Source organism: Pagrus major, chromosome 12 (genome assembly GCF_040436345.1).
Source record: "Pagrus major chromosome 12, Pma_NU_1.0".
NCBI lineage: Eukaryota > Metazoa > Chordata > Actinopteri > Spariformes > Sparidae > Pagrus > Pagrus major.
Window position 1 is genome coordinate 13,994,311 of NC_133226.1, and position 27,198 is coordinate 14,021,508.

Below are 27,198 nucleotides of genomic sequence, written 5' to 3' on the forward strand. Positions count from 1 at the left end.
CGTCAGGCAGGGGTCGTTTGTGCACGCTGAAATGATTTTAATGAGGTATAGTTGTATCCTTCCTTTAAACTTTTTATCTCAAGAACTGTTTAGACTGTTTATGTTCCATAGAATGATGGATTGTGATGTATTGTAAATGATTGTATGTATGTACAGTAATGTATTGTAATAGTATCGTATTGTGAGTGACTCTGTGATTCCCACCATTAGTTCTAATTACAATCAACAAAAAATAAGGTAACTGGTACAAGTATGGTATGAGTGATCAGTTTCTGTTTAAGGTTCCCTACCAAATATTATGGGTGTGTCAAAGCACACAAAGTACTGCTAATGACAAGTAACTGCCAGAGTAGTACTGCGGGGAAATCAAATAACATCTATAAGCTGAACGGAAGTCGAGGGACAAAGCATTTTCTTCTTACCAACATACAACAAAAACTCTTCAATGGGGGTAAGCCAAAAATGGCAGAGCTACAATGTGTGTGCGTGTAAGCATTTGTGTGTCTAAAGCTAGGAATAAAGTACCGGAGTAGGGCTTCCGTGGGAAGGCTGAGTAGCTAGCCCGCTATTGTTTATGTCCCTGATTTTCTCTGACTCAACACAATAGCTGACATGTCATTCTGTTATTCTTTCTCTGCTCCTAAAGGACCCTGCTGAGATGCCAAGAGAACATGAGGTGATATTTATCAAGCTTGATACAAAACCTCCCCAACCTAAACAAACCGCTGAGCTACACTTTAATTATTCCACCAGAGGAAACCGTGAATGTGACAGTAACTTTATTGCTTTGTTAATAATTAGTAGAGCCTTGACAGATGCTTTCATTACAAAAACAGACGTACACAGCAGTAATTTTAATTCCTTTTTTTAAGAGAGTAAATAATAGTTAAATTCAGTCCTTCAGTCTTTCCTTAACAATCTGTATTTCAGAGAGCAAATGCTCAAGCTACCCGCAGTCCTCACCTTAGCGTCAACTATCATTAAATCTTAATCGTCTGTCTCATGCCCTACTTTTTGTGCCATTTGTGCACTGGTACTCAGCTTCAGGACGAGGGGAGCAAGAAAAACATGTCTGATCAGAACAGAGAAGATAGACAAAAAGACTCAATGTAAATCATAATGACAATACCACATACTTCATGCACTGCTAAAACTACAATGGCCTGCATTTTGTTGTGGTATTATTCTTCAATTTAGTTCACTGACATTTCTCACTGCTGCTTTGGCAGCATTGCAAATTCAGTAGACCAAATGCTTGCACAAATATGGTGCTGCTGTAGTACAGTCGATTTACAGCATGGTAACATGGCAACAAATTATTTTTATCTGTTAACCATCTACACTGACGCATTTGCAATTTGGTCAAATTATGGAAAATGCTGTGTAAAGGTAAAGCTATTATACTTTACTTATCAACTACAATACTTGACATTCAGCCAGCAGTATTTAGCCAAGTCTTCTGCCTCACTAAATATAACACAGCATACAGTGCACACACGCACTTAAAATATGTCCCTGTAAAGTAATTAGTACAAGGAAGTTTGAATACACTGAGATAACATTACATTTATTTGCTCGGCACAGATACAACATGTACATCATACAATACCATATAGGCTTGTCACCTACAAAGCATCATGTAATGAAAAATATCTTATTTGTCACGAAGACAACAAAATTAAACATGTTTGACCATTTGCATCATCCAAACATTCTCCATCTATAAAAGCAATCTGTACAGCATAAAAAAAAAATCCTCATCACAAACTCAACACCCCTGACATGTGAAATATGACATGGTTTGTCATAAACGGTAAGGGTAAAGACAGTAAGGGCTTCATTTTCTCAATCTGACATGTAAAAATGCATCATGGTTTACTGTGAGCAATTGTGCGCATATGTCCATGTTCCAGACCAAGTTGTTACAGTGGTCAGGTCAGTCTCGTCTTAATGTGATAATAATCTGTTACTCAGAACAGCTGGTTCATAAGTCAGCCATTAGAAGAGGTCTGGTGTGGCCTATTTAGAGCCTTACAAAAACACAAAGAAGAAAATCCAGTACAGATTAAAAGACAGATAAGAAAATACCATTACGTGGGCATGTGTGTGTGTGTGTTTGTGTGTTAAAGTGCACTTTAACAGTGAGGCTGCACTGCCTGTTTAGGTATTGTACAGTCTTAACTTGTACAGATACAATATTCAACCAGTGTTCAGTAGTTGTAAAAGTGTTTTTGTTTTCTGAAGTGAGAGAACAATGTGTTCAAGATAACTACTTGTGCCAGTTGTTTTTCTAGATTATTTTATATAAAGGCCCCAATTAATTACACAATTTCATTAGATTTTTTTGCCTTTGTAAATCCAGATATCATTTTTACAGTTTTATTTACAATGAGCGACATACTGTGACATAACATGTAACTTAATAAGCTACTCATTAGGACACCACCTGTTCATAAGACAAAAAAAGGGGAGATGCGTTTAAAGCTGTTTGTATGAGATGCCAATTGGAAGAAAAAGCAGCAGCAGACATCCTCTAATGTTTCTGGATAACTTGTAAAGATGTAAAGATGAAATATAGAAGATGGGAATTATTTTAATCTTCCTTTTTTGCACCTGCAAATATATTTTGCATATATTTTCACTTTCTTTTCTGAAAATCACTTTATCTGCACATGGCCATCCAGTTTCCTTTTTTACTGATTACAGATAAATGTTTTTTGTAGTATGTACTTGCTTATTAGTGCACCCCATCAACAATTAATTTCCTCTTACACAGCAGAGGACTGCATTTTACCTACAAATGGCCTCCTGAACTAGCCCTAGTGCCCATACTCTTTCTCGTTCTCTCTAATCTGACCCAACATGGCCGTGTACGTCCACACAGCCACAGCCATTCGTTCCCTTGAGAGCATGGGAAACGATTGTTTTCCCACAGGAAAAGGGGAATGTGTGTGTGTGAACGTCAATGTGAGCATGTTTTGGCATAAAAACTTCCCAAGAAACTTTGCCCTACATCTTACCAATTTCTCAATAATTGTACCATTAACTGCTGTGGGAATGACGTCTTTTTAGTGGTAAGTCTTCCAAGTAAAACAAACTGCATCATCATTAAGACACAGCTTAAATCATTTCAGTAAGTAACCATGCAGTCTGCATCATTTATCACTTCACATGTGACAAGAAACTTGAAAATATTACAAAAATAAATTTCTGTAGTTTGACAATAAGACATTCAATACGCCATTTCTGTACACACCATTTCTGTACACGCCATTTCTGTACACGCCATTTCTGAACAAATGAAGTTACAAATAGGAAAGATCACAATATTTGGCAATGTTTCACAGATAACAGCCAAAATATTTAAAGACAACATGTGACTCTATCTACCACCATTGTACATCATACTCACATACACTCACAAAATACAGTATACTCGAGGGAAGTGATGTGCAGCTAATAAAGCAATGATAGGTGTTAACTCTGTTAGCACCCTTGCTAAAACACTGTAAACAGTCCAATTCAGCCGATGGTCGCATCCCAACATACCTGCACTCACGTTCATACACACTTGAACACACACACACACATGTGAAATACACGCAAAAAAATAAAATACAGTTTTGAGTCATGAGTTTGCTCCTGGTTATTTTCAGTTTTACAGAAGAGAGGAACAAAGATCGCTTTAACTTTTTGAGGAGAAAACTGAATTAACAGTCACATTTTTTAATTACTTTACATAACAAATGGGGTTCAGGTTATTCTGTACTAAATCGAGGCTGGCTAATGTGCATTTTCATCTCTTCACATGCACACAATTTCCAGTCTGTGTCGTTCCCACTGAAAACAGTCGTGTGTCTATGAATTGAGCCCTCCCTAAACGTAAGAGGATAATACATCTCCAGCAGTTCATTTTCATTTGTTTATCAAGGCAACAATATATCACTATATACTGAGAAACAGTCATATTCATGCACATAAGGCATCACTGAGCCAACACAGTGCAGTGGACTCGCATCCACTCGCATTTTACTCAATCTTTATATATTAGATATTTAGAAAAAAATAGAATCTAAGAATATCTGTTGAACTTTCTTTGGTAGATTAGATTAAAGTTTATAAAGCTAGATTATCTGTGAGTTTTCATGGTTCAAAAGATCTTTTACAACTATTGAGTTTATGACAAGGCATGTACAATTGGATTATTTACGGCTTATTGATGGTCTTGATTAGTTTGAATTAAATATCGAGTTTAGACTGAAAAGAAGCCACAAAACTACACATGGGGACAAGATGAAAAAGACACACACACACACACACACACACACACACACACACACACACACACACACGTGCAACTGCATGGGATCCAAGGGGTCATTCCCTCCATGGTGCCACGCAGAGGTTAGCCTGCTGGCAGAGTGAATGGGCTATTTGTCTGTTCTGTTTATATGTGAATCTCTTATGTTGGTGTGTGTTTATGTGTCTGTGTGTGCATGCACTAGTCCCCAAATGCAGTTAATTATGCAGTCACAGTTCAGCATACCCCAAGGTTTGAATGAAGGTAAATTATTTGCAAAAATATGTAAAGTTGAAATTTTCTCGATCACGCACTTACAACCTCTCATTAGACTATCCATCTCAGCCAATTAAAGACAAGAGGAAAGGATCACAGTTCAAGGGTCAGCCATCTAAATGCTTAATGTTATTACCTTAGATTAAATAAGCCTTTTATAAAAATCAGCCCAATAATGTACCAACAATCAGTGTAAATATACATCCTTTCTTGGTCTCGCTTTGCCTTGGACACATTTATGAAACAATTTTAGTTACATCATCAAAACAACAAAAGGTGCAATTAGACAAAGATTTTAAAAACTCATGAAGGACAAATTCACTGAAAATTACTTTCGCTCTTCTTCAGGTTAACAGTCGTACACCAAAGCTGGGTAGCATCTTATATAATACACAAACAGCAGGCTTGATGTGTGAACCCACGATCTAGTTAAAGACATTATGTTTTGTCTTGTACAACAACAATAAATAATCTTTTCAAATTTTCTGAATTGATGTCTTGATGCTGACAAACCATAATCAGTTCAGTCAATGCAAACATCTATAAGATGACAGTGTGTAGTGGGTCCAGACCTACAACAGTTCTTTCCATTTCTTTATGACTGACTAAGCTAAAGCAATCAACAACAAGAGACACAACAAATACACAAACACACTGTTGCATCACTTGTAGTATTCAAATACTGAAGGGGTAAGAGCACGTAATAACATATTTAAAGAGCTCAGTATTGATGGTTCACCTCAGCATTCAGCTGTTGTTCAGTTTGCATTAATTTCTTCTTTTTTGCATTAAACTCACACTGTGCTGATAATCTGACGACAAAGGTCACATTATTTCACATACAGAACACGTTTGTTGGAACATTTTGTTATTTTGGCAAAATAAGTTAAGGATTCACTTCCCATGAATAGATAAAATGTTTTTCAGCCTCCAAAAATGTCACTTCACTCCAGAGGTTTTTAGGCCCCTGAACCCCTGTCCATACACATAACAGTATGCTGGGTTCCCTCGGCCATTTTAAAAACACCTCGCAGGGCTATTTAGGCCTTTTTCTCCTTCAGCGCTTTGCTCTTGACTCCCTTTCTCTGTCTTTGCCAGCTGTGGTGTGTGCAGAGAGGACGCCTGTGTAACCTCCAAATGCGACAGAAACAGCAGTGGCAAATTAACGCCTCCTTCTGTCTCTTTCCAGAACATTTCAGCTTAAAAGGAGGAGACATTTTACAGCAATCACATCAGGCATCTTTTAAAAAGTTCAAATGCCAATTTTGCACAACTGTTTCCTCTGCGTGTGCCTTACACATGACATGTTGTGCCAATTCCTATGTCCCTGTGACCATATCCATACCCCGGCCCTGCGCATCCTTTTTCAACAGACCCAACGAAAGCCTTTTTGGTGTTCCTAACCCCAAAGCCACTGCCACTGCGCTGTAAACAGAAGGAGCAGAGGCGTTTGAGGCCCTTCCTGAAGGCAGAGTTGGAGAGGCTATAGATGAGACAGTTACAGAAGCTGTTGCTGATGGCCAGCCATGTGGTTAGGAATGAGGCTGCAGGGTGGTGGTAGATCCCACCGCTCTCCAACAGAAAGTAGAGAATGTAGGGCAACCAGAGGATATAAAACACGCTTGTGATGCGGAACAGTACCATAGCGTATCGCCTGTCTGGGTATGTTGATGATGGCTGCTGATACTGGGGTTGGGATTTTTCTGGTTGGGACAAGTGGGGGAACTGCCCTTGCTCTACTGCACTGCTGTCCTTGACCACAGATCCCACAGTCGACCCCGGGCCCTGCAGCTGTTGGGGTCTGTAACGCGCGTGGCGCTCGCTGATCTCTCGGGTATGCTGCCGGCAGATCTTGAAGATGTTAGCATAGGTGAAACAGACAGTGAGAGCAGCCGGGGCGTATAGCAGCGCAACAATAAAGGTTGTGAAAGCCGGACGAGTCCTCCACTCGACTGCGCACCACTCCACCACATCGCCGTGGTAACCGGGTTTCCCCCACCCGAGAAAAGATGGCAAGAATATCAGAGCAGAGTACAACCATATTAGAACGATGCAGCAGCGCACTCGACAGGGTGTCACCAGGGATGCATAAGTCAGAGGTTGTGTGATGGCAATGTAGCGGTCAACGCTCACACACGCCAACGACACCATTGAAACTGATTTCAAAACAGACACCATGTACCCGAACACCTGGCAGGTGAGTTTGGGATCGAGGCCCTGTAGGTGATGGAGGAGGGACAGGGAGGGGAACAGGCAGCTGACCCCCACCAGCAGATCAGCATACGCCATAGTCTGGATGAAAGCACTGGTGGAGTGCTGGCTAAGCAAGGGGGCACAGTGAAACACAAAAATTACCACCAGGTTGCCAGAAATAATGAGAATAGTGAGCAGAAGTATGATAGAGACTTCAAGGAGGCAGGTGGTGAAAATTTGGGAATAGCCTATCTCAAGCAGGCAGAAGGGAGCGGATAAGTTTGACAGGTCAGCAGAGCTCTGGTTCAGTGGATCCAGAGAGGAATTCATCATCTCGGGCAGGAAGACTGTGTCTGAGGGGCCCTTCAAGGGTACAATGAACCAAAGAACCCACTATTTTGACAGGTAGCTGGCTGGTTGTGAAAGTAGCTGGATGGTTTCAGTCCAAACAAAAAAGCTCCATGCTGCGGTTCTGTGATGAGACTGCCACCATCTGTCATTTCAAAACACAGGAGGGATAGAAAGGACAGCGAACTGTGAGGAAGCCCCCCTGGTTCGTCCTCAGTGCAGGCAGCTGTGGTTTTACAGAAAGATATAAAAACCACCAGGGTAAAAACAGATTAACACGCAAGAAAGAAATGTGTGTATTCCTTTTCTTCTTCTTTTTGTTCCAGTAAAGCAAACTTCCCAGCTGAAGGCACAAAAAAGGAAACAATGGAAAGAAATGTGACTTTGTTTAAAGGAATTCCAGTCCAATCTTTGCTTGAAATGCCTCCGCTCCCTATAAAGTCAGAGATGTCTTCAACATCTGCTGCAGCTGCAGAAAGCACAGATTGAAGCTTTCTCTCTGATCTGTCTCTAGTCCAAAGTCATTACATTACACAAATTATTGTGTAATGTGCTGCGTAGAGAAATTGAGGGAAGGAGACCTTCAATTTCTTGTTTATTGTTTTTCCTTTTTATTCCGTCCTCCTGCTCCTCTTTCTTCTTCTTTTTGCCTCTTGGTTCTTGCCTCTCCTTCAGCACTCTTCCAAGTCCGCTCGCTCTTGTCTCAGCTCCTGTCTGGTCCTTCGCGGTAAGATCACAGCAGACTGCCGTGAGCTGAGAGGATGAAGGCAGTGCGCAGGGTGACTGATACTTAAAACACACACACACACATACAAAACACACCTCAGCTGTAATTTCTACCCAGAGGTAGTAGCAACGATGTCTGGACTGGAAATGAGGTAGGCAGGCATACCGATGCTGGGAGAACCCCCCCCCCCCCACGTTCATTTATTCTTCTTTGCTCTCTCTCTCTCTCTCTCTCTCTCTCTCTCTCTCTCTCTCTCACTCTGCCTCTCTCTCTACAGAAACAGTGGCACTGAGGCCCCTCCCCCTTCCCTGTGGCTCCAACCAATGATCAACTGCAAGGGCACGAGGCTGCCTCCTTCCCCCACCCTCTCACCCCTCCCCAGTTTTCTCATAATCACCCAGAGATTCAAAAATACTGTTTCACACTGTTAAAATTAGTAACATTCAGCGTTAACCCAGCTCTTGTAAGATTTGACTTCTGACTGTTAAAATCTCTGCAACCTCTCACTTGAAGCTGTGAGAATCTGAATGTTGTCATTCTACAGTGCAGGGAAGTTATTGTTCGTAGTGAAACAATGACTGCATGCCTGGGTGCAGTCATTGTTTCCTATTATTAATCTGAGCAGTACAGGACGACGGGTCCCCCTATTGCTCTGTGCATCCTAGCATGTTGAAACTACTGTGCACACAGTATGCACTCAATGTTCTGGTGCTATACATCAAAAGCACAGAGACAGGGCCGAATAATGATAGACTGGGTTAAAGGTTATTAACAGTCTTTTTGGACGTGTTACATTTTGTCTTCAGGAAGCCTTAACTGCATTCTCACTGGCTGATTCCTTCAGCAGGTACTCTACTGTGCACTGAATATAACCTGATTCGATAAATCAATTTTTAGTCAATTTTTTATACTTGCAATCTCCTAATAACAAACTACAGCAACATAAAAGCTTACCAGACTGAGAGACAGAATTAAATACATGAAAGCAAAGCGCAAATAATTTAATTTGCGTTCACAGCTGTGTGTAATTAGCAGCTGATTCACTGAGACAGCAAGTAATTACACAATTAGTAACTGGGTCTGCCTTCTAGGTTACAAAGTGCAAGTGAAGGAGAGCTTGAAAGGTGCAATTCAACGGTGGAAGTTCAGCAAGTTCAGATAAGAAAGAAATATGTATTGATGCTCAAAGTAACATTTTCTGAGGCCACTTTAACTCAGAAATTATTTATTTTTTAATAGAAATTAGAAATGTCTGTAAAGCTAACGTAGCACAGAGAACTTTAAGAAAAAGGAAGAGGGGAAATAATCTAGTTCAAGTTTTATGAACTCACAACCTCACAACAATCATTGGAAGAATCACATGTGGCCCATACATTTAATAGATGCCGTAGGAAATGGCAAGGTCCAACTGCTATTTTCTTTCAATAAATAACTGGACACTTGAGGCATTTGTTACTTAACTTGTGGATAAAGGCTGTGTCTTGTGGATGTGTCATGATCGAAAACATTACAAGAAACCTTTTCCTGAGTCTTCTAATTATAGCAGGACAACGTAAACAATAATACTATTTTTACAACATGCATACTGCACACATGCTCACACACAAACACAGTACTTGTCGGTTTTACAATGTAAACCTTGCATAACAATGGTACTTATGTAATGTATAATTACACAAATGGGCTTCCTCTCGGGACTTTTCAGATTTAAACGTGTTGTTTTTTTGGTTTCTGCTGAACTTTAAAACTTTATGTGTGCATGAATCACTGAAAGACCAAGAGAGAGAATTAATTTATCATAATTCTTATGTTTGTACCACTGCTATCTGTAAGCACAGTACAAAAGAGATGCATTTTCACAACTTTCAGCTTGATTGCTTTTGAACAGTAACTTATTCCATGTGTGTGTCCTTCTGTCTATCTGGCCTGAAAGCCCTAAACAGATATGCACCTGCCCCTGATTTTGCATGTATCAGCAGATGCTATGCCTCTACTTAGCATGAGAGTTGCTTTGACACAGTCAGCTATACCCATGTAGCATGACCTCACCAGACATTTTTTAAATCCCTCGGGGCAAGCATTAACAGCCAGCTTTTTATTGCAACACTCTAAATGGACTGGTTAAGGCTCAGTTTAACACTTTTTATTTCATTTTCTTTAACAGGTTAGCTCTAGCAAATCCCCCTTCAGCCCTCCTGCAAACAGCCTGTGCTAGAATAATTACCAACCGAGTTATTTTTAGATCATATGATGTGATGATTGCATTTAATTACCCAGAAGGCTGTGCTAATATTAGAAACATCAGTGGGATGTAATCGCTGTCAGGTTTAGTGCTGCATGGTCTACATCTTCTTCCTAATGACTTTCTGAAGACTGCAGAGTTTGTCTCGTGCAGGGAAATTTGGTGTAGCGTGATGGAGACCCAAACATACCCACACAGCCACACACACACACCAGCCTGCACCTTTCTCCCCCGCAATCCAGACACACTCCCATGCTTTCACGCACCTCCTCTGCCCACCACACGAGGAGCTAAAAATAGATGACAGTACGACGAAAGAGGTTGGAAGAAGGAGAGGAATAGGAGAAAAGGAGGAGGAAGGGATTCAAAGGAGGGACAGAGCTCATCAAAGAGGAGAGGAGGAAGAGGTGGAGGAGAGAAAGAAATGTGATATGGCAAACAACAACAAAAAAATGGAGCTGGGAGAAAGATGGAGAAGCAAGAGCGTGATGTCCTGTCACCTGGTTGCCAAGCTGAGCACAACTTAGTCCGGTTAGATCTTTAACTTGTGCTTTGTCACAGCCCGTCAACCTCTGAAGTGACACTCACCGGGAAACAACACAACGGGCCTTAATGCCTGAAAACATTGTCTGTAAAGCTAATGATTATAGTTATTATCACATCAAATTCATACTAATGAATAACTGGTTGACATTATGATAGCTCTTTACTAACAATGTTGTTATTGTTAGGGTGGAATCAGTCTTGCATAGCCAGAGACTTGCTGCAGCCACTATCATTCTGCCTTAGAAGGAAAAAAACCCTTGGGTTTGCTTACATTTCTTTAAACCAGTGACAATCGTCCTGGACTGCTCAAAGCCCAGGATGCAGCAACGGTGTCCCTACAAAAGAGTGTCGGGAGGAACATGTTTTGTTGGAATATTTGCTTGTGGGGAGGCAAGTCCTGCATTAAAATGGCTAAATCACTGCACAAGGACAGGTACATTCTTACTGCTAGTGAACAGGTTCGGGTAACTGCTATTGTCAGCACGTAGGTTGCTAGGTCAGAGGTTGGTGTTTCCCGCAGAAACAGGGATTTTGATTGCGAAAGGAGAGGAGAACTCCGACTGAAATAATTGGCCAATGGGTGGAATAAAATAATGCTTAATATCACAGGTGCTTCATCTTTAAGACACCAGCAATATTTTTTTTATTTTTTTTTACTTAAACTGGCAATAGACAACTTTTTTTGCTTTGACTCATTCTGTATTAAATATAATTGCACAGTGTAGTGGCTATACAAAAATGACACCACCCATGTATAGATTGGTTCCCTATAAACCTCACTTTCACGGTGCTATTTTTTTTGTTTACCCCAGAGAAATTAAGGACGGATTACGTCACAAAGAAAGTGTGTCTGCCACTGTGCATCGAAAACAGGGAAGGGAATTCTGGGGCTGACTACTTCCACTTAAAATGACAACAAATTATTACATCACCAAAACTAGAACAGATATTCTGTTGATAAACTCAGCTCATGACTATTAAAAGAATTAGACTGCTAATTGCAACCACCATCCTGGCCGACTCCATCTGATTACTATTAATACCCACCACCCATCATCACCCAGCTGGTGGCTCATAATCCTGATAATTCTCTACTGTTCTTACATAAATATAAAACGAAGCAGTCACACTGTGCCTGCTTATTAACTTATTTTCGCAGTGTGATATAACAAAAACATTAACAGAACTCATCAGCTGATGTCCTATCTGAAGTTTTTATTAATCAGACAAATGCCTGGTAGGAATGGAAAAGAAATAAAAAAAATCCAAGAACTGGATAGCTGAGACAATATCATCTATGTCAGGGAATTTATCTTATCTCTTGACAGTGAGCCTAGAGCTTACATTAGCAGTACATTATCCGGCAAGGGTGGTGAGTTGTTACATTAGTCACAGACAGACACAAATGCTTTACTGTAGAAAGATAACACAAGACTCTACAGAAAAAAATAAGCCTGTTCACATTCAACTGGAAAAATGACTCAAAAATTCTTTCATATGACTGTCTGAACCTTCTGGCATTCATTGTGTATATTTTTAAGAGAGAAACTGGCTTCAAAGTAAAGTAATTCCAATTCTGCCCAGCAGAAGTCAGAACAGCAATGCACACATTGACCTATGGGACAGAGAGACAGGAAGACATACAGTTGCACAGAAAAAGAAAGAAGCAGAAACGTTAGGCCGACGCGACAGCGGCAGAGGAGTGAGAAAGAGGCGAGCAGACAGTGTGACAAAACACAAATGAGCAGGCAAGACAGAGAAAGGCAGGAAGACACTCAAGGTGACAGGAGCACAAACAGGTCGAGGTAGAAGTTAGTCAGGCAGACACAAATACAAATGATTATAAAGACAGACAGGTAGACAGAGAGGCAGGCAGACAGGTCATTAAGTGGGTCACACAGAGACAGACAGTTACGAGCGCTTGTTTTTTCTCTCCACGGGAGGCTGCCGCAGCAGTTCTGGGTACACATCCATGTGTGTGTATGTATGCTCATATACACTAACCTTCTGTCCCCCTCATGTAGGTAAATGTAGGCTGAAACATCTTTGAACGTCACGGACTAACACGATATCATACAACCCCACATCAACCACACTTAGTTCTGGTTAACACAGGTTTACCAGTATGCTATGGTTAATACTCTCAACAATTTACTCAGCATATTGAGGGTAATAGTAAATGTTCCCAAGCTGTGCATAACCACATATTTGAGCATGAGTGGGGCTAACCACCAGGCCTGTTAAAGCTGGGGTTGGTAAGATTGTGGAAACCGACAAGAGCAAGCTAAATATTAAAGATTTACAACCAAGACACACTGTATGATCACACCTATTGCCCCGAGGCTCTCACTGGCCAGCTGAAAGGTGTGTGTGAGTGGCTAATGTGCTTCGTTCAACAAGCGCTCTTAGCTTTATAAGTCTAAATAAACAACTCTGTTTAATACCATAATCATATAAACACAAGCATAAAAGTTGTCATCAATGTACCTCAGTCCAAAAAGGCTATCCAGCCCAGCAGTAACTGCTCTTTGCTATGGCTGTGTGCTTTGTGCTAACCTGGTTAGCCGCTTGACAGACAACTTTAAGCGTATCACACATCATTCTGGTCTCAAGTGAAACCAAATACACAAGTGTGTATTCGTACAGAATTAAACATAAATCATCCTATTGATATTTCTTTTCTCTAGTTTTTATTTGCATATGTTTGGTGGTGAGGTAATCCACAAGTAACAGAAGTGATCATGTTACATTACTTTCATATTGTTATACTTGGATTACATTACTGACTACATTTTTTAACAGGTAATTGGTGACTGTATCAGAATACATTTTTAAGTAACCCTACCAACCCTGGTTATGGGTACACAAGGCAATCATCCAATCAATGCCCACTTGTCTACTTCATCTTCTTGGGCTGTGCACCTTTCTTTGTTGCAACTATCTAAGCCTCATACTCTCTCAAACTCAATATTGACACAGGTGTTCAAATACAAACATTTTACTTTTATTAATTATTATTCATCACCTCAGAACTATCTACAACGAAAACAGTGTCAATATAAAAACAGTCTGCGATGCAAAAAAATTTTGAAACTCCATTTTAAAAACACTAAAATATCCAAATCTCAATATAATTTTATTTCTAACTTTGAGAGTACCACTTATAACCTGAAAGAAAAATTATATTCACATACTGTGTCTATTTTTCAAAAGGTTAAGCAACCCTTTACTGGAACAAGTGTTGGCTGTTTTGCTGTGATTTGGTCACAGTGTTACTGTCCCTGTCTTGCCTGCCAATATATCACACCACTTTGGTAACAATCTCCTGATTAAAATCAGCTGGCACTGGATCAGTGCGCTGCCGAAAGGATTATTTGTTTGCCAGATTTAGTAACTCTGTCCATGACTAGCTTCTACTCACTACAATGTATGGAGCTCATGCAAAATGTGGGCCATGGCTACAACAGCCTGATGAATTTTTTGGTTACTGATGGAGTGTTAATTAGTCAGCACTCAATGTTAGACTGGTACTTCCAGTACTTGGCAGAAGGGACCCTCGTATTGGGGGATTCATTAGGGCACCATTGGGAGAGAAAAGGTGAATGGGCTCAGACCTAAAACCTTGTTTCCACTTCCATCACTGCACTGCATTCACATACATGATTGAACACCAAGTTCACAGGGTTAGGGTACAGAAGAGGGCACCAGCTAGGACACGATGTGCATACAGTGCAATACAGCACAAAGAGAAACATAAACACACACAGGCTGAAAACAGAAAGCACACAAAACTAATTAGGAGCTGTATCTGGTATGGTATGTACAAAATTTTAAAGCAGGGGCTGAAAAGATAAAGAAAGAATTGGTAAATGAGACAATAAGCTTTAATTAGTTCCAGTTACAACGCCAACATCTGATGTGAATGAAAACTGTCATAATTAATACATATTATATACCAAAAAAAACATTACGCAATATATTTCAATACTTTTGTCAACATTTTAGAGCCATTTCATTAACAAGATCTTTTGTGTCTAACTAGCTTAATTAAAAAAATCTACTTGGTGTATGCACAGCTCTTTGTGTTAAATAGCTATTTACTGTTTTTCTTTCCTTAAACTGTTCTTGGCCACTTTCTCCAGTCTTGTTCTTAGGAGACAAAATAAAAAACGTAAAATGGTCTGTCAGAGTCAGATATAGCCGCACGTGTTCTCCACACTTTTCTCTGTGTTTCTTGGCTGACGCAGAAACCTGGAATGCTTTACTGCTTCTGCAATAAATTCCAATCCAACTTTTTGTCCAAAAGCTATCGATGCAGTGGCATTGTGATCTGCTGTTATTGTTCTCTGAGTGAAAGTTGAGATTCCATTCATACCATTCATTTCAACAGAATAACAGTGTGGTTCCTACGATATTTTGGTGTAAGACCTGTATCATGACATGCCAGGGATGTAAGGCGAAATAAAGGAAAAGTGCAAAGGCAGAGATAGGAAAAGAGCAAACGAGAAAGGGAGGGTGAAGAAAACGAGAGTGGGAGAGGAGAGCAGAGGGGAGGAAAGGGCAAGACCAACATCTTGTCACCACCTGGGACTCAGTTTGCTGCCCGGGGATGTTGCCTTTACGTAAGAGGAGTGGACAGAGCTGCGGCTGAGAAAAAAAATGACAAACTAACACACTGTTCTCAGTGCACAGAGGGGGGCTAACCATCTACAGCAGGGCTAAGCCACCTCTGATGCTTACACACATGGCCACACAGACGGACCTACACATGCACACTGTGATTCTGTTACATGTGAAACTTAATAGTGAGCTGTCATCTCTGAACGTCTGCAGCAAGGAGGCACACAGGAGGAGGCAATGATAAGGCGAAGCGGCTATGACAAACCTTATGTCAAAAAATAAAGGTGCTGTGTGTAGGATTTGGGAGGATTCAGTGGAGTCTATTGGCAGAAATTTGATATAATATATTAATAATAATTAATAATATTTAAAACATAACTATTTTAATATGAGGGTGAGGCCAGGGGTGTTCAGTTGTTTGCAATCTGCAACAACACTGCTCGATGCCACAAAATCCTACACCATGGACTTTTAAAATTATCATAATTGAATGATTTAATTACTGTCATTTCAGATCACAGACCAACCATTGTAAGTAGCTAAATGCAGGCAACTTCTGGCCGAGGTCCAAGGTCACAAAACCAATTAAAATACAAAACTTGATCTCAGTTAATGCCTCACTTGTCCTTTTTGTGAACTGTTGCATCTAAAAAATAATCGCTAACCTCACGTAAGTTTTAGGTGGTTACACAGACATTTTCTTTCTTTGTTTATTTACTAAATATAGGTTAAAACACGACTGAGTTATTAGAGGATGTTCATTTTAACAGAACAATTAACATACAGCATATCTCTTCTTGAGGAACAAAGCATAATGCAAAAAGTTATCAGCTGGCATGATCAACAAGGCAGCAGTGGTTACCATCACAAGTTTGAAGCGCATGATAAACTTATGAGACAGGGCCATCGGTAGCCTCGGAGCTGTACTTCCAAAGAACTGTTGCCAAGGACAATAACAATAACAGTAACACTTTGGCCGGAACAAACCATAAACAAAACAGAAATTATATCTGTTTGAACTAAATGTGCTATGGTTAAAGAGTTCAAAGTACAACCAAGTATAAAAACAGACAGGACAAAACCATTGCAGACAAAGATTTGGAAATCATCAGTGGTGATTTTATTTGCTTTCTGATGCATCCTAAAATAAGGGGAGCTTTTGTATGAGTCACCTTGTTGGAGGACACCACCAACATTAGCGGATCATGGGGATTTAGTGTGCCCTGACAATCTTGACAAAGACAGTACTTTTGTGTAATCTTACCTTCGTAATAAGAGTCCTGTACTCTTCTACCTGGTGGTCATTGTTATGACAGCCTGCCAGGAGCTGCCACACCTCCCCACGGAGAGCCTCGGGGATGCCGCTGCGCACCAGAGCTGGCAGCTGCCTGGGACGCACTGATAAGTTCATATGCCTGAGAGGAGAGAAGAGAGGAGTCGAGCGTTGCAGTTTATCAAAGACATATTAGCCTATTTTTAACATTATTTATTGTTACTTATTCAGTCAATCTTTAAAGTATGGCACACTGATAACACAGGTTGTGCTTCTGCAGTCTTTCCGTGCACACCTGCCTACCATATCTACCCAAAACAATATTTTTACTGGCTCTATATTGCGTCTAAAAAGGACCATCATCATCTCTACAGACAGCCAAGATTGTGACTGCTGAGGAGTTATATCACCTAATACCACAAGTGTAAGGATTTACATGCACAGCAGTCTTTTTTAAAGTTCAAGACGTACCTCCCAAATGTGATTCAGTGGATCAATGACTCATATGTTAGTGATTCAGGATGTAAAATATGTGGTATTTTTGTAGAGAAAATCCCAGAATCTATCCAAGAAGTTCTTTTTCAGTTTTATTACTGGACTTTTTTCCGTTGATATTTGGAAATCAGTTTTGCACTATTTTTAGCAGGATGGGAAAACAATAGACAATAGAAGACAATAAGCCAATAGAATATTACAGCAAAAATAAACAAAAGCGAACTTGAATGCTTTCCTTCCTTGCTCATCCTCACATTTAAATGTAAAAGCTGTTGGGAGAAACACTCCATCTCAGAGAGTAATTTAAACCGTGTGCAGGGTAAAATGAATTCATCTGCCCATTGGTAAGTGACAGAGAGAGAATTAGAGGTAGAGAGAGAAGGTTAACTCGGAGGCACAGCAGTACCTACCTACCAACTATCGCCTGACTGGAGCTGACACAAAACCCCTGATGGTTCTCTCACCCACCCTCCTTTCTTAATTCATCCTTCTCTATTTTTTTTTAGCTTGTTAGCTTGCTGGTTTATTTGTTCCAAGTACCAGGTTATGCAATATGTGGCATTTACTTTTGAGACTAAGCAGGGAAACAAAAAGTGTACTGTGTGTATGTGCATGTCCATGCATGTGTGTGTGTGCATGTGACATAAGTAATGCCAGGCCTGGTCCTTCGGGGCATGAGATTGTAAAGGGCTTTCTGTGACTGGCCTCTCTGTGCTCCCCGAGCGCTGCATCCCACAACGCCAAAGCACACACTCTCTCGTTAAGACACACACACAAAATCATCAATCACACGCACAAAGACTAGTATTATTATTATTATGACAAGCTAGTCTTATGATTCCTTACTTTACTTGGCCATTCTTTTTATGTTCTTCAAAAAATTTGGAATCGTCAGAGTGCATTACAAACAAAGTGTATGTGTGTGTATGTTTTTGCATGTGTGTGGAGCTTAACTTACAGCTAATTAAAGTCCGGGCAATTTCTATTCAGTTCATCACAAGCTTTTGATTAAAAACAAATGCAGTAATGGAAGAGGGAAGCCATCTTAATAAGCTGCTTATCAAGAACTCATGCTGCTGCTCTTATAGTACATCCGTTAACACCCCCCCCCCCCCACACACACACACACACACAAAAATGATTTATTTGAGTGTGTTTGTGACTGTGCACTCATTGCTACAGCAATAAAGTGGAAGGACAAAGTTAACAAGGGAACAAAGCCTTACCACTTGGATAACAAGTCTCCCCAGGTCTCCAGGATCTTCTCTGCACACTCCTTGGAAACGTCACCTGACCCGCTGAGCAATGGCTCGTCGTTATCTGGACAGGAGTGATCTACATCAGTGTCCTTTTCCTTTTTTTTTTTGATAAGCTCATTAAACACTCCAAATTATATGCAATTCATCAGAGCTCATGTATGTAAAAGAAAAAATTGTTACATAAATGTGACACATTGAGATACTTCCTCATTCAGAAAAATATTTTTTTATAAAGTCACTCACAAACTTTCTGCTAATTGGTGTTATCAAGATGGTGCCTACTTCACAGGACAAGACATTTCAATTAAAGGTGTTTAATGAAATGTTTATTGTAAGTTGTGTGGTTTATTTATCTGGATATTCTGAGGTGCATCTGAAAACTTGAACTACAGCTCTCTAAATAAATTATTTAAATGATACGTTCAAAGTATCTGAACATATCAGAAGTCAAATTCTTATTCTAAGCAAAGAGGGGCTTTCTCAGTGTCAAATCATGGCTAGATTCAGAGTTTTGAATCCTACTGTATATGTACTGTGGTATCTCAATATGCACAACAGCAGGCGAGTAGATATCATTGGACATGTAGTCCAAACAGGGAGACCAATCTGTACCCTGTGGATCAAAGATTAACACACAGGCAGATACAAAAAGTAACTCAATTCTAGGCCCTGCATTTCATTCACATTGCTATCCCTCACATTCACACTAAGATACAAAAACACACAAACAGCACTGCTAGCTAAGTATTTTGTGGGAATAAAGTACAAACAGTTCTGTAACACAGTGTCTGATCTCCCACGGGATGTCTCCTGTGGACCACAAGTCTAAATCTGGTACAGCCCCACAGGGTAGAATTTTAGGGCTGCAACTTTGAATATATGAAAGTCAGCAGCATAATTCAGCTGGGTTATATGCTGTTTAACTGTGTTTAATTTCATGCTGCTGGGCAGTAATACTTTTATTTTTTGTGCTCTGGAGGTGTATGTTTATGAATGAGGTCAGTCCTGACCAAGGACACCACAATGGTTCAGTGTTCCAGAGTTAAAACGAGCTATAATTTATATTATCTTGCTAGCTGTGCATCTGCTTTGAGGCTGTTTAGGTGTTTTACATGATCAAGTCCAACAAGCGGTTTCTAAAAGTTAAAATGATTTTCATATGGTTATGCTAGTTAGGCTACTTTTTGTGGTTCTATATAGTTTTTAAAGACCATTTTCATATAGCTTCTATAAAAGAAATGATACCCTTTGCTGTATCAGGAATTTAATATGTGCCTTTCATAAAATAAAATATGATTAAGTGATAATCGACAGCATCCAATCACCTTCCTCCTCGTCATCCTCGGGTGGTGAGGGAACCATGCTACCAGGCCCGGTGGGCAGGATGCCGGGACTGGCTGTGGTCTTCCGTTTCTCTCTCTCAGTCTCACTTTCCAAACTTACCACCTCATAAAGTGTGTCCGAGGCAGGACTCTTGCGCTCTTTACGCTCCATCTGATGAAACAGGAAACACATTTTAATTTCTTTGTCACATATTACTTAACCCCTTTCACGCTGGAGAAAAACCCATTGACATCTCACTTTTGTCTTCATAATGAAAGGATACAATCTGCATTCATTCCCGGGTTGAATATTCACAGCTCCGACTGGAAGTGAAGGAAACATGATACCAGGGTGGACATACTAATTTTTCTAATCAATTTCTAATATCCACCGTTTTCGGGCCATATGCTATGATGCACATTGAGCATTTAGTCAGCTCAATTAAGTTTGAAAGTGTATTAATACGTATTACATCACAGCTGATATCTGGTGTAATTCACAGAGACTATCACTACAATTGATCTAACCACTCGTGGAAAACTGTGCCATGACTTGACATACCTGTCGTAGTTTAAGGTAGAATGTCTCAGTGTAGTTTCGCTTGCTGAAGGGCCAGAACAGCCGGTCATTTGGGGAGCACACTCTCACCCTCGTCTCCAGCAGAAAACGGACTGGCTCCTCCACCTCTGTAATCACCAGGTCCACTGCTGTCGTCATGTACATGAATTTATCTAGAAAAACAAAGACAACAGCCTTAAAGTAATCCCAGATGAGTGATTCCTTATTACAAATTGATTTTAACCGAAAACTGTGAACATGTGTTAGGGCTGGGAAATATGTCCCAAAACGTGATACACAATATATTTCTTGAAGGCATTATAAAAGCTAGGGCTTGGCAACAAAATCAAATATTATGATATTTTTTACCAAATACCTCAAATTATTCACAAAATATTAACACAGTAAGATTGTTGATGAGTAATAATCAGTAATGTGGATATAATTACTAAATATTAGTATTAGAAGAAGTAGATCAGACTGATAAGTTCAGAAAAATACATCACTTTACTGTAATGCAGCCTTTAAAACCAGGAAAAGACGACACTTTATCTCAATATAACGATATCCTAAATCTAAAACGATATATAGCGTGTGACTGATATGAACACCAGAGTATATACAGCATGTGGAGGAAGTCAGGGCGTGAGGACCATTGGTCTTGATATTGGTCTGTTCAAATATTATAGCTTCTGCCTTGTATGGACATTACTTTTAACAGCACAACACATTTTCCATGCTTATTCAGTCTAGCTATAATTTCACCATAAAATTGCTCCTCCACAGCTTGATTTAATGGATTTAAGCAACCAGTGGAGAAAGTTATTTTTATGCTGGAAATGTGCCAAGTATTGGTGTGAAGATATGAGTGATTAAATAACCAAGTGGAAAATGAAACATGAACCAAGGAAAGAGTAACTGTTGAAGATACTTCTGTTTTATTAGAGTTTTTGACAGATTTTTGGCTGCTACCTTTGGGCGTTTCCTCATTCACAGCCTGAAACTGAGGCGTGTTGGGGTTCCAACTTCCTGTGATGATGTAAGACTTCCCGTCTGAGCTCTTTCCCATTGACTCCTGAAGGGGCACAATGTTGGAAGAAATTAGCCACCGCACACAAACACACAACGACAAACAAACACAAAAACAGTCACCTACCAGGTCCAGCAGGTGCATGTCGCTGTTCTTCACATTTTTCCCTGGGCTAAGCAGGAGACCGAAACACCTGGAGAGGAGACACGCATGAAAGAGATGCATTCAAACAAACAAACATGCACATACAGACAAGTGCGCATACACAAAGATAGAGAAAAGTTAAATGAATAGGATTACATAAAGGAAAAAAGAAGAGGGGGAGGGGAAAAAAGAACAGAGCAAGAGCGGGAACCAGACACGGAACAATAAATCTCCCTATAGAGTAAAACCAGTTGTTAACCATCACATGTTACCGCAAATAGCTTCCTGGACTGATCCTCTAACACAGACCAGAACATGGAGAATATTAAACACAGCACTTTAATCCTTACCTTCTTCGGGTTCATCAAACAATAACAAACCACTGTGAAAGTGGAAGTCTGCAAGAGGGTGATGGAATGTTTACGTTTCTACAGATTTATCAAACCATGGAAAATGAGGAGTGTCGGAGACAGACTCACATCAATCACCGTCTTACAACTGTGCCTGAACACTTAAAACCTGACGCGGGCCGACACACGGATGTAAAGATGTTCACTCAATTTTAGCTGAATGATTCCGTTCATATAAATGTCTAGTTCTAGCTTTCATCATGCTTCGAGAAACATGTGCTGCCTTAGTTGTTGCAAATGACTTCTGTGTGAGTGTATGCTCATTTTTTGTGTTTTATTTTACCTCTCAATGGCCAGTTCCTTGTTGGAAGTCTGCTGGACATAAATGACAATTTTCTTGTCCATTCCTGCACGCAGTTTGAAGCTCTGCTTGTCCTTGTCTTTTGCTACAGCACTGAATGTGTGAAAAACAAATAAACACAGTGTTTAATACAGACAGGGAATACAGAATACAGAGTTGCTGCACTGGACAGTATGAGAAAACTGATGCGTTGTTTTCACATTAAAGCGTGTAAACCTATTTTAGTATTAACACAAAACAACATTTTGAACCTGAAAATAAGCATTATATGTCTCCTTTGAAAAAAAACCCAAACCAATGGCATTAGGGACATTTAAGGTAATATTTGACCACAGGTTGACAACACAGGTTGTTTGATTACGTCTAGACTGGGAGTAAAACAATAATTCTGCAATCTCTATTCTTGATACAAACATATAACATACAGTTAAAGCAACTAGAGTCGCTTCTGCTGGACAACTCGAAACAGTGGAATTTTCTTACAAAAAAAGAGTGGACCCATTAATCATAATAAAAGCATGCTTAAAAGCTATTTTCAAACATTCTCTGGTCCTGGTTCTCTTTCCTGCTCTGAAAGCAGACGTTTGAGACAGGAACAGTAATCAACATTCTCCAAAACTGTGCTGACACAAATTCCTGAGGAAACACTGAGGAAACCCTTGAGTGCAGAGATTCTTGAGTAAAAACAAAAAAAATTGATTAATCAACTTGAAATCTATTGCAAACATTTGGAACTTGCCATTCAGTCATCACAAAAACTTCCTCTGTGAGTAGAGACTTAATATAGCAGATGCCACTTAAATAACTAGACTTTTCGACTCAGTCATGGTTTTATATTGTAACTAGGTCCTGTGACTGCAGATAAACAGGTTTGTTTACACCCTATTAAAAGGAAAAATTATCCAACTTCTACTTTTATTTTATTTTACAGATATAAACTATTTCTACAGAGCATTCTTTCCCTATCTTATAAAATTCTCACACACAACAGTCTGTGTGTGCTTGCATGAGAGAGCTGTTTGCTTGGAGGTCAGCACACTAAAAATAATCAACTACGAGCTAATGAGGAGGAAATATGTGCTGCCTAAAAATAATCACAGGCATTTTTTGTTTGTTTGTCTGTTTTTTCCAAATAAGATGAGTATCTAAGGCAAAGAAGCGACTCATTAATACAGGAAATTCTACAAGGTCATGAATGATGGATTGAATGAAGCAAACATAAGAGCTTGCCGTTCTCTTATCAATATGTTAAAAGGAGTATGATCTTAATTAGAAGCGGTCAATTAATTAGAGTCTACTGTGAGACAGGAAGGACTCCTCAGTCCCTTTTTTTCAAATGTGGTCTCCTTTATTTCCTTTAATTTCTCTTTAGTAATATTTTTATCATTTCACATTTACTTTTATAATTTTCATGTTTCATTGACTGACACACTCTTCCCTCTTCCCAAGTGTCATACAATGTTCAAGACATACATTACCGGCTAGATTTGACTGTTAAAGATGGTGTCCAATACAGTATGTGGTCTAATGAAAGATACTGAACAGTATGCTCACATGTACGAACACAAAATGAATTTGTCTCTGGCACAATTAACGATAAAGTATCCAAAGAATTTCAGGAAATGTTACACATTCATTCCTCATGATTCACAGAACTGTGTTAGCTTCATAAACGACGGTTCTAAACATTTAAATATATAATGAGTGATTGTATGTCTCACCTGAAAGTACCCTTTCCATCATCCTCCTTGATTTCCAGGCTGACGGTGAAGGTAAACAAGTCACTGTCAGGGGTGAGCGGAGCAGCCTGCTGGGATGACAGAACGGCCTTCTTCGCTGACCGCCGAAACGCTGTGGCAAAGCTGTACAGTATCCTACTCACCTGCAGGAGAGAGGTACACACAAGCAAAAACACTTAATATTGAGGCAAATTAAGACACTATGATGGGAAGTGCTAGTTATGCAGATATTCAAGTTAAATTGGGATTCTTACAGTTGTTTTTTGCCTTGGTCAGTAGCCAGGCGGTAGCCATATTGTTTACTCTGTGTTTGCGACAGCAGCACCAACAGTAACGCAACAGGGAAATGCTAGGAGGGGGGATTTGAAAAGTTGCCTGTTTCCGCTCAAATAATTAATATATGCAATAACATTTCTGCCAGGGGCCCTACAATTGCATTGTAACATGTATAACATGTTTTTGTATATAATTCAAAAAACGTCAGGCAATGGCATCAGGATCTGTGCGTGGATCAGTCCAATGTCAAGTATCGGCAACCAAAACAGATACTGCATCCTGCACCAATTGTCATTTCCTCTCTGTTGCCTTAATTTATTGACTTGGAACAATACTGACAGGTCAAGTTAGCTAATTTAAGCAGAAATCCAACAGAAAAGATCCACTGAAGACTTACATAGTATCACAAAACTCTGTTGTATGTCTGTTATTTGTTGAAAGCCAAAAATATCAGCACCATGGCAAAGTAATCACCAAGTCATTAGTATTGATTAAAAACTCAATCAACCCTCTACAGATCTGTTATTGCCATTTTGTGATATGGGACACTAAAAATCTTGCCTAATGACCAACTACTCTACCCACAGCAGCGCCCCCATCCAATTAGCCACTTGGAGTTTTAATCAACATACTGATTCTAATTTGCCTGTGAATGTGAGTGTGGAGGTATTGTTCCTAATAACATTAAACAGAGACAACTCAGTCCTTCCACAGAATGTAGGGTCCTGCTAAATCTCCAACCTCGTAGAGGAACAGATTTTAGAAGGAGGGGGCAGCTGAGGACTGCCAAGTGTAGAAAACCGGGTGGTAATGATTTATTTATGTTCACTAAATGTACTTTTCCACTCACAAGACTTGAGATTTGTGAGCTTTGCATTTAGTCAAGAAAAAGTATTGTATTTTTTTGTATTATTACTACACAGACATGTGTGTGTGATAATAAACAGAGTGCTCCCCCTACTAGAGGCCCACAGCACAGTGGTTTTGGATCATCTCTAATTCTGGTAAACAGCAGAGCTTGGGGGTTTGGTGACTGAGGGATGGTGTGGGGAAACTGCTGTTATCAATAAATTACAGCGCTCTTTTCTTTTTTCAACGCCCGAGTATAAAGCAGCTTCTAACCTCTCCTACACAAAGCCTTTGTTATGTTCTCGGTACAGTGAAAGGATGTTAGGGCATCGCAGGGGGTTCATTTATTGAGAAACAACGGGGGTCTGGATGGAAAAGGTGGGGAAGATGGGGGTCACCCCCTGTATTGATCAAATTTTGACAAATAACACACTGTACTGTTCCTATCAATGCTGGAAGTCAAATGGCCTTTTTATTCTGTGTTTGAGTGTGAAAGACTTCTATCAGGATGTGGACAGATGTACAAAAATAACAATTCTGACAAGTAATTTAGGCTGAGATTGGGTTCTTTTCTTACAACAAAGAAAACATTCACACTTCATGATTTTCAAATGCAGCTTCTTTTTTTTTTTTTAACTTGAGTCCACAAAGGTTACAGATTTATTTTCTTTGTAAACAAGGACAGTTATTTTATCTTTCTCACAAATGTTTTCACGTTAACGCCACCAATTTTACACATTAAAGTGTGTTTACAGGTCTTGATGAGTACTACTGCAGATGTGAAAAAAATAGTATAAAGCCTTTTGTGGCTCCACAGGAAGCTGCATGTCATCTGATAAATTGCCTCCAGTGATGTCACACAGCTAAGTTGCATTGTGGGTAAAATTGCATTCCTATCACACTGTTAGACTCATTATGGATAGTTTTAAAAAAAATTATCAAAATCAATACTGCAGAACCACAGATATTGCTACAGCCACAACGCTTCATACTACTTTTTCACAAATGCACTAGGACTCTTGGACTAAGTTTTGCCTTTTCACTAAACCACTGGTGTTCAAAAGGTCTGGGCCTGGTCATTTTTATTCTTTCTCTGTAGAGGAAATATTAAAGTGTAACAGTTTTACCCTCAGATGTCTTATGAGTTATTATTATGTAAGGTGTTTTGGATTTGGAATAAGCCTTTATCTAAAATCTGTAGCCTTTAATGATCTGGAACCTTAAGTATCCTGTTACATTGTTTTTTACTTCCTGTCTAGGATATTCTTATTCTTTCTTACTTGGCAGCATTATCTTTATGAGCTTATTTACTTTTTTTCACTGGAGTCAGGGTAACAATCCGTATCCATTTGTCAGTGTACAATTTGTGATTTTCTCCCGAAGCATGCAATTTAATTTTTGTTTAGAGTCTAAATCACTGGAGTGAAACAGATTTATTGAAGCCCTACTGATTTGAATCAAACAGCACCAGATATAAATCTCTGGATGGGAGCAGCAAGTTTATGGGCATCAAGGGGAGGTGTTGGATATGCGACTCAGTGGGGCTCTGAATCACCATCAACACCAGAAAATTGGGAATTGTTTGAAAGTAGCCTTGGGACCTGACTAGGAGGTCTGGCACTAAGGAGGTGGTTTGTTTTATGTATGAACAGCTTCACTCCAAAATCCACAAATCTGTTTGGAAAAAGAAATTACACATCATTGCCAAAAAAAAAAAAAGCACATGATTACAAAACCTGAAAGTACTTACACTGATAACTTCAATAAGAGAGTTTTTCCTCTTACACAATTTTCATATTTTGGGATCATGATTAAAGTACGCTTAAGATGCTCTTCACAATTTGATTAAATAATTGGGTCACTGGCTTAAAGCAAACGGGACAGCTGAGGCAAATAAGACAGTAAATAGTTTTGTGATGGTCTGCCACAAGGTTACCTCAGTACACATCTGGAAGTTTATGTGGGTATGCAATGAGAAAATGTATTTAAAACTAGTACAGTTGTAGATTTTCTAGGAAGAAACATGTTGTCTTTAGTTAGAGACTATTTTTGCAGAGGAGTACAGAGGACTTATAGAGTTCAATATCAGCAAAACCAATACACGTCTGGGAGGTTACTGTATACTGTAATGTTGGTCTTTTGCATCTCATGCGACATCTGTTGCATGTCCTGGGACGTCCCTCCTCGCCTGAGGTTGCTTCCATTTTGCAGATTAATAGGAGTTATTCCTGATTCGAGTCGAGGGTCCAAGGAGACAGGTTGCGTTCGCTGCACAGATTGTGAAGCCCC

General features: G+C 39.7%; 2 protein-coding genes across 4 annotated transcripts in view; both read right to left on the reverse strand.

Moving 5' to 3' along the window:
* Positions 1-27,198, reverse strand: part of rabgap1 (RAB GTPase activating protein 1) — a 74,652-nt gene that overhangs the window by 30,386 nt on the left and 17,068 nt on the right. For all 3 annotated transcript variants that reach the window (XM_073477642.1, XM_073477643.1, XM_073477644.1), the window contains 8 exons: positions 23,767-23,927; positions 22,028-22,138; positions 21,317-21,383; positions 21,133-21,235; positions 20,164-20,333; positions 19,605-19,773; positions 18,247-18,340; positions 16,517-16,667 (listed from right to left, as the gene is read on the reverse strand). In XM_073477642.1, coding sequence (XP_073333743.1) covers positions 16,517-16,667; positions 18,247-18,340; positions 19,605-19,773; positions 20,164-20,333; positions 21,133-21,235; positions 21,317-21,383; positions 22,028-22,138; positions 23,767-23,927 — 1,026 coding nt within the window. The remainder of the gene's footprint in view (positions 1-16,516; positions 16,668-18,246; positions 18,341-19,604; positions 19,774-20,163; positions 20,334-21,132; positions 21,236-21,316; positions 21,384-22,027; positions 22,139-23,766; positions 23,928-27,198) is intronic.
* LOC141006417 (probable G-protein coupled receptor 21) lies at positions 5,870-7,102 on the reverse strand. The gene has a single exon (XM_073478616.1). It carries the CDS (start codon positions 7,100-7,102, stop codon positions 5,870-5,872), a length of 1,233 nt encoding a protein of 410 aa, XP_073334717.1.

Excerpts from the sequence above, each read along its gene's own strand:
- LOC141006417 (XM_073478616.1), bottom strand. The coding sequence starts at position 7,102 with ATGATGAATTCCTCTCTGGATCCACTGAACCAGAGCTCTGCTGACCTG.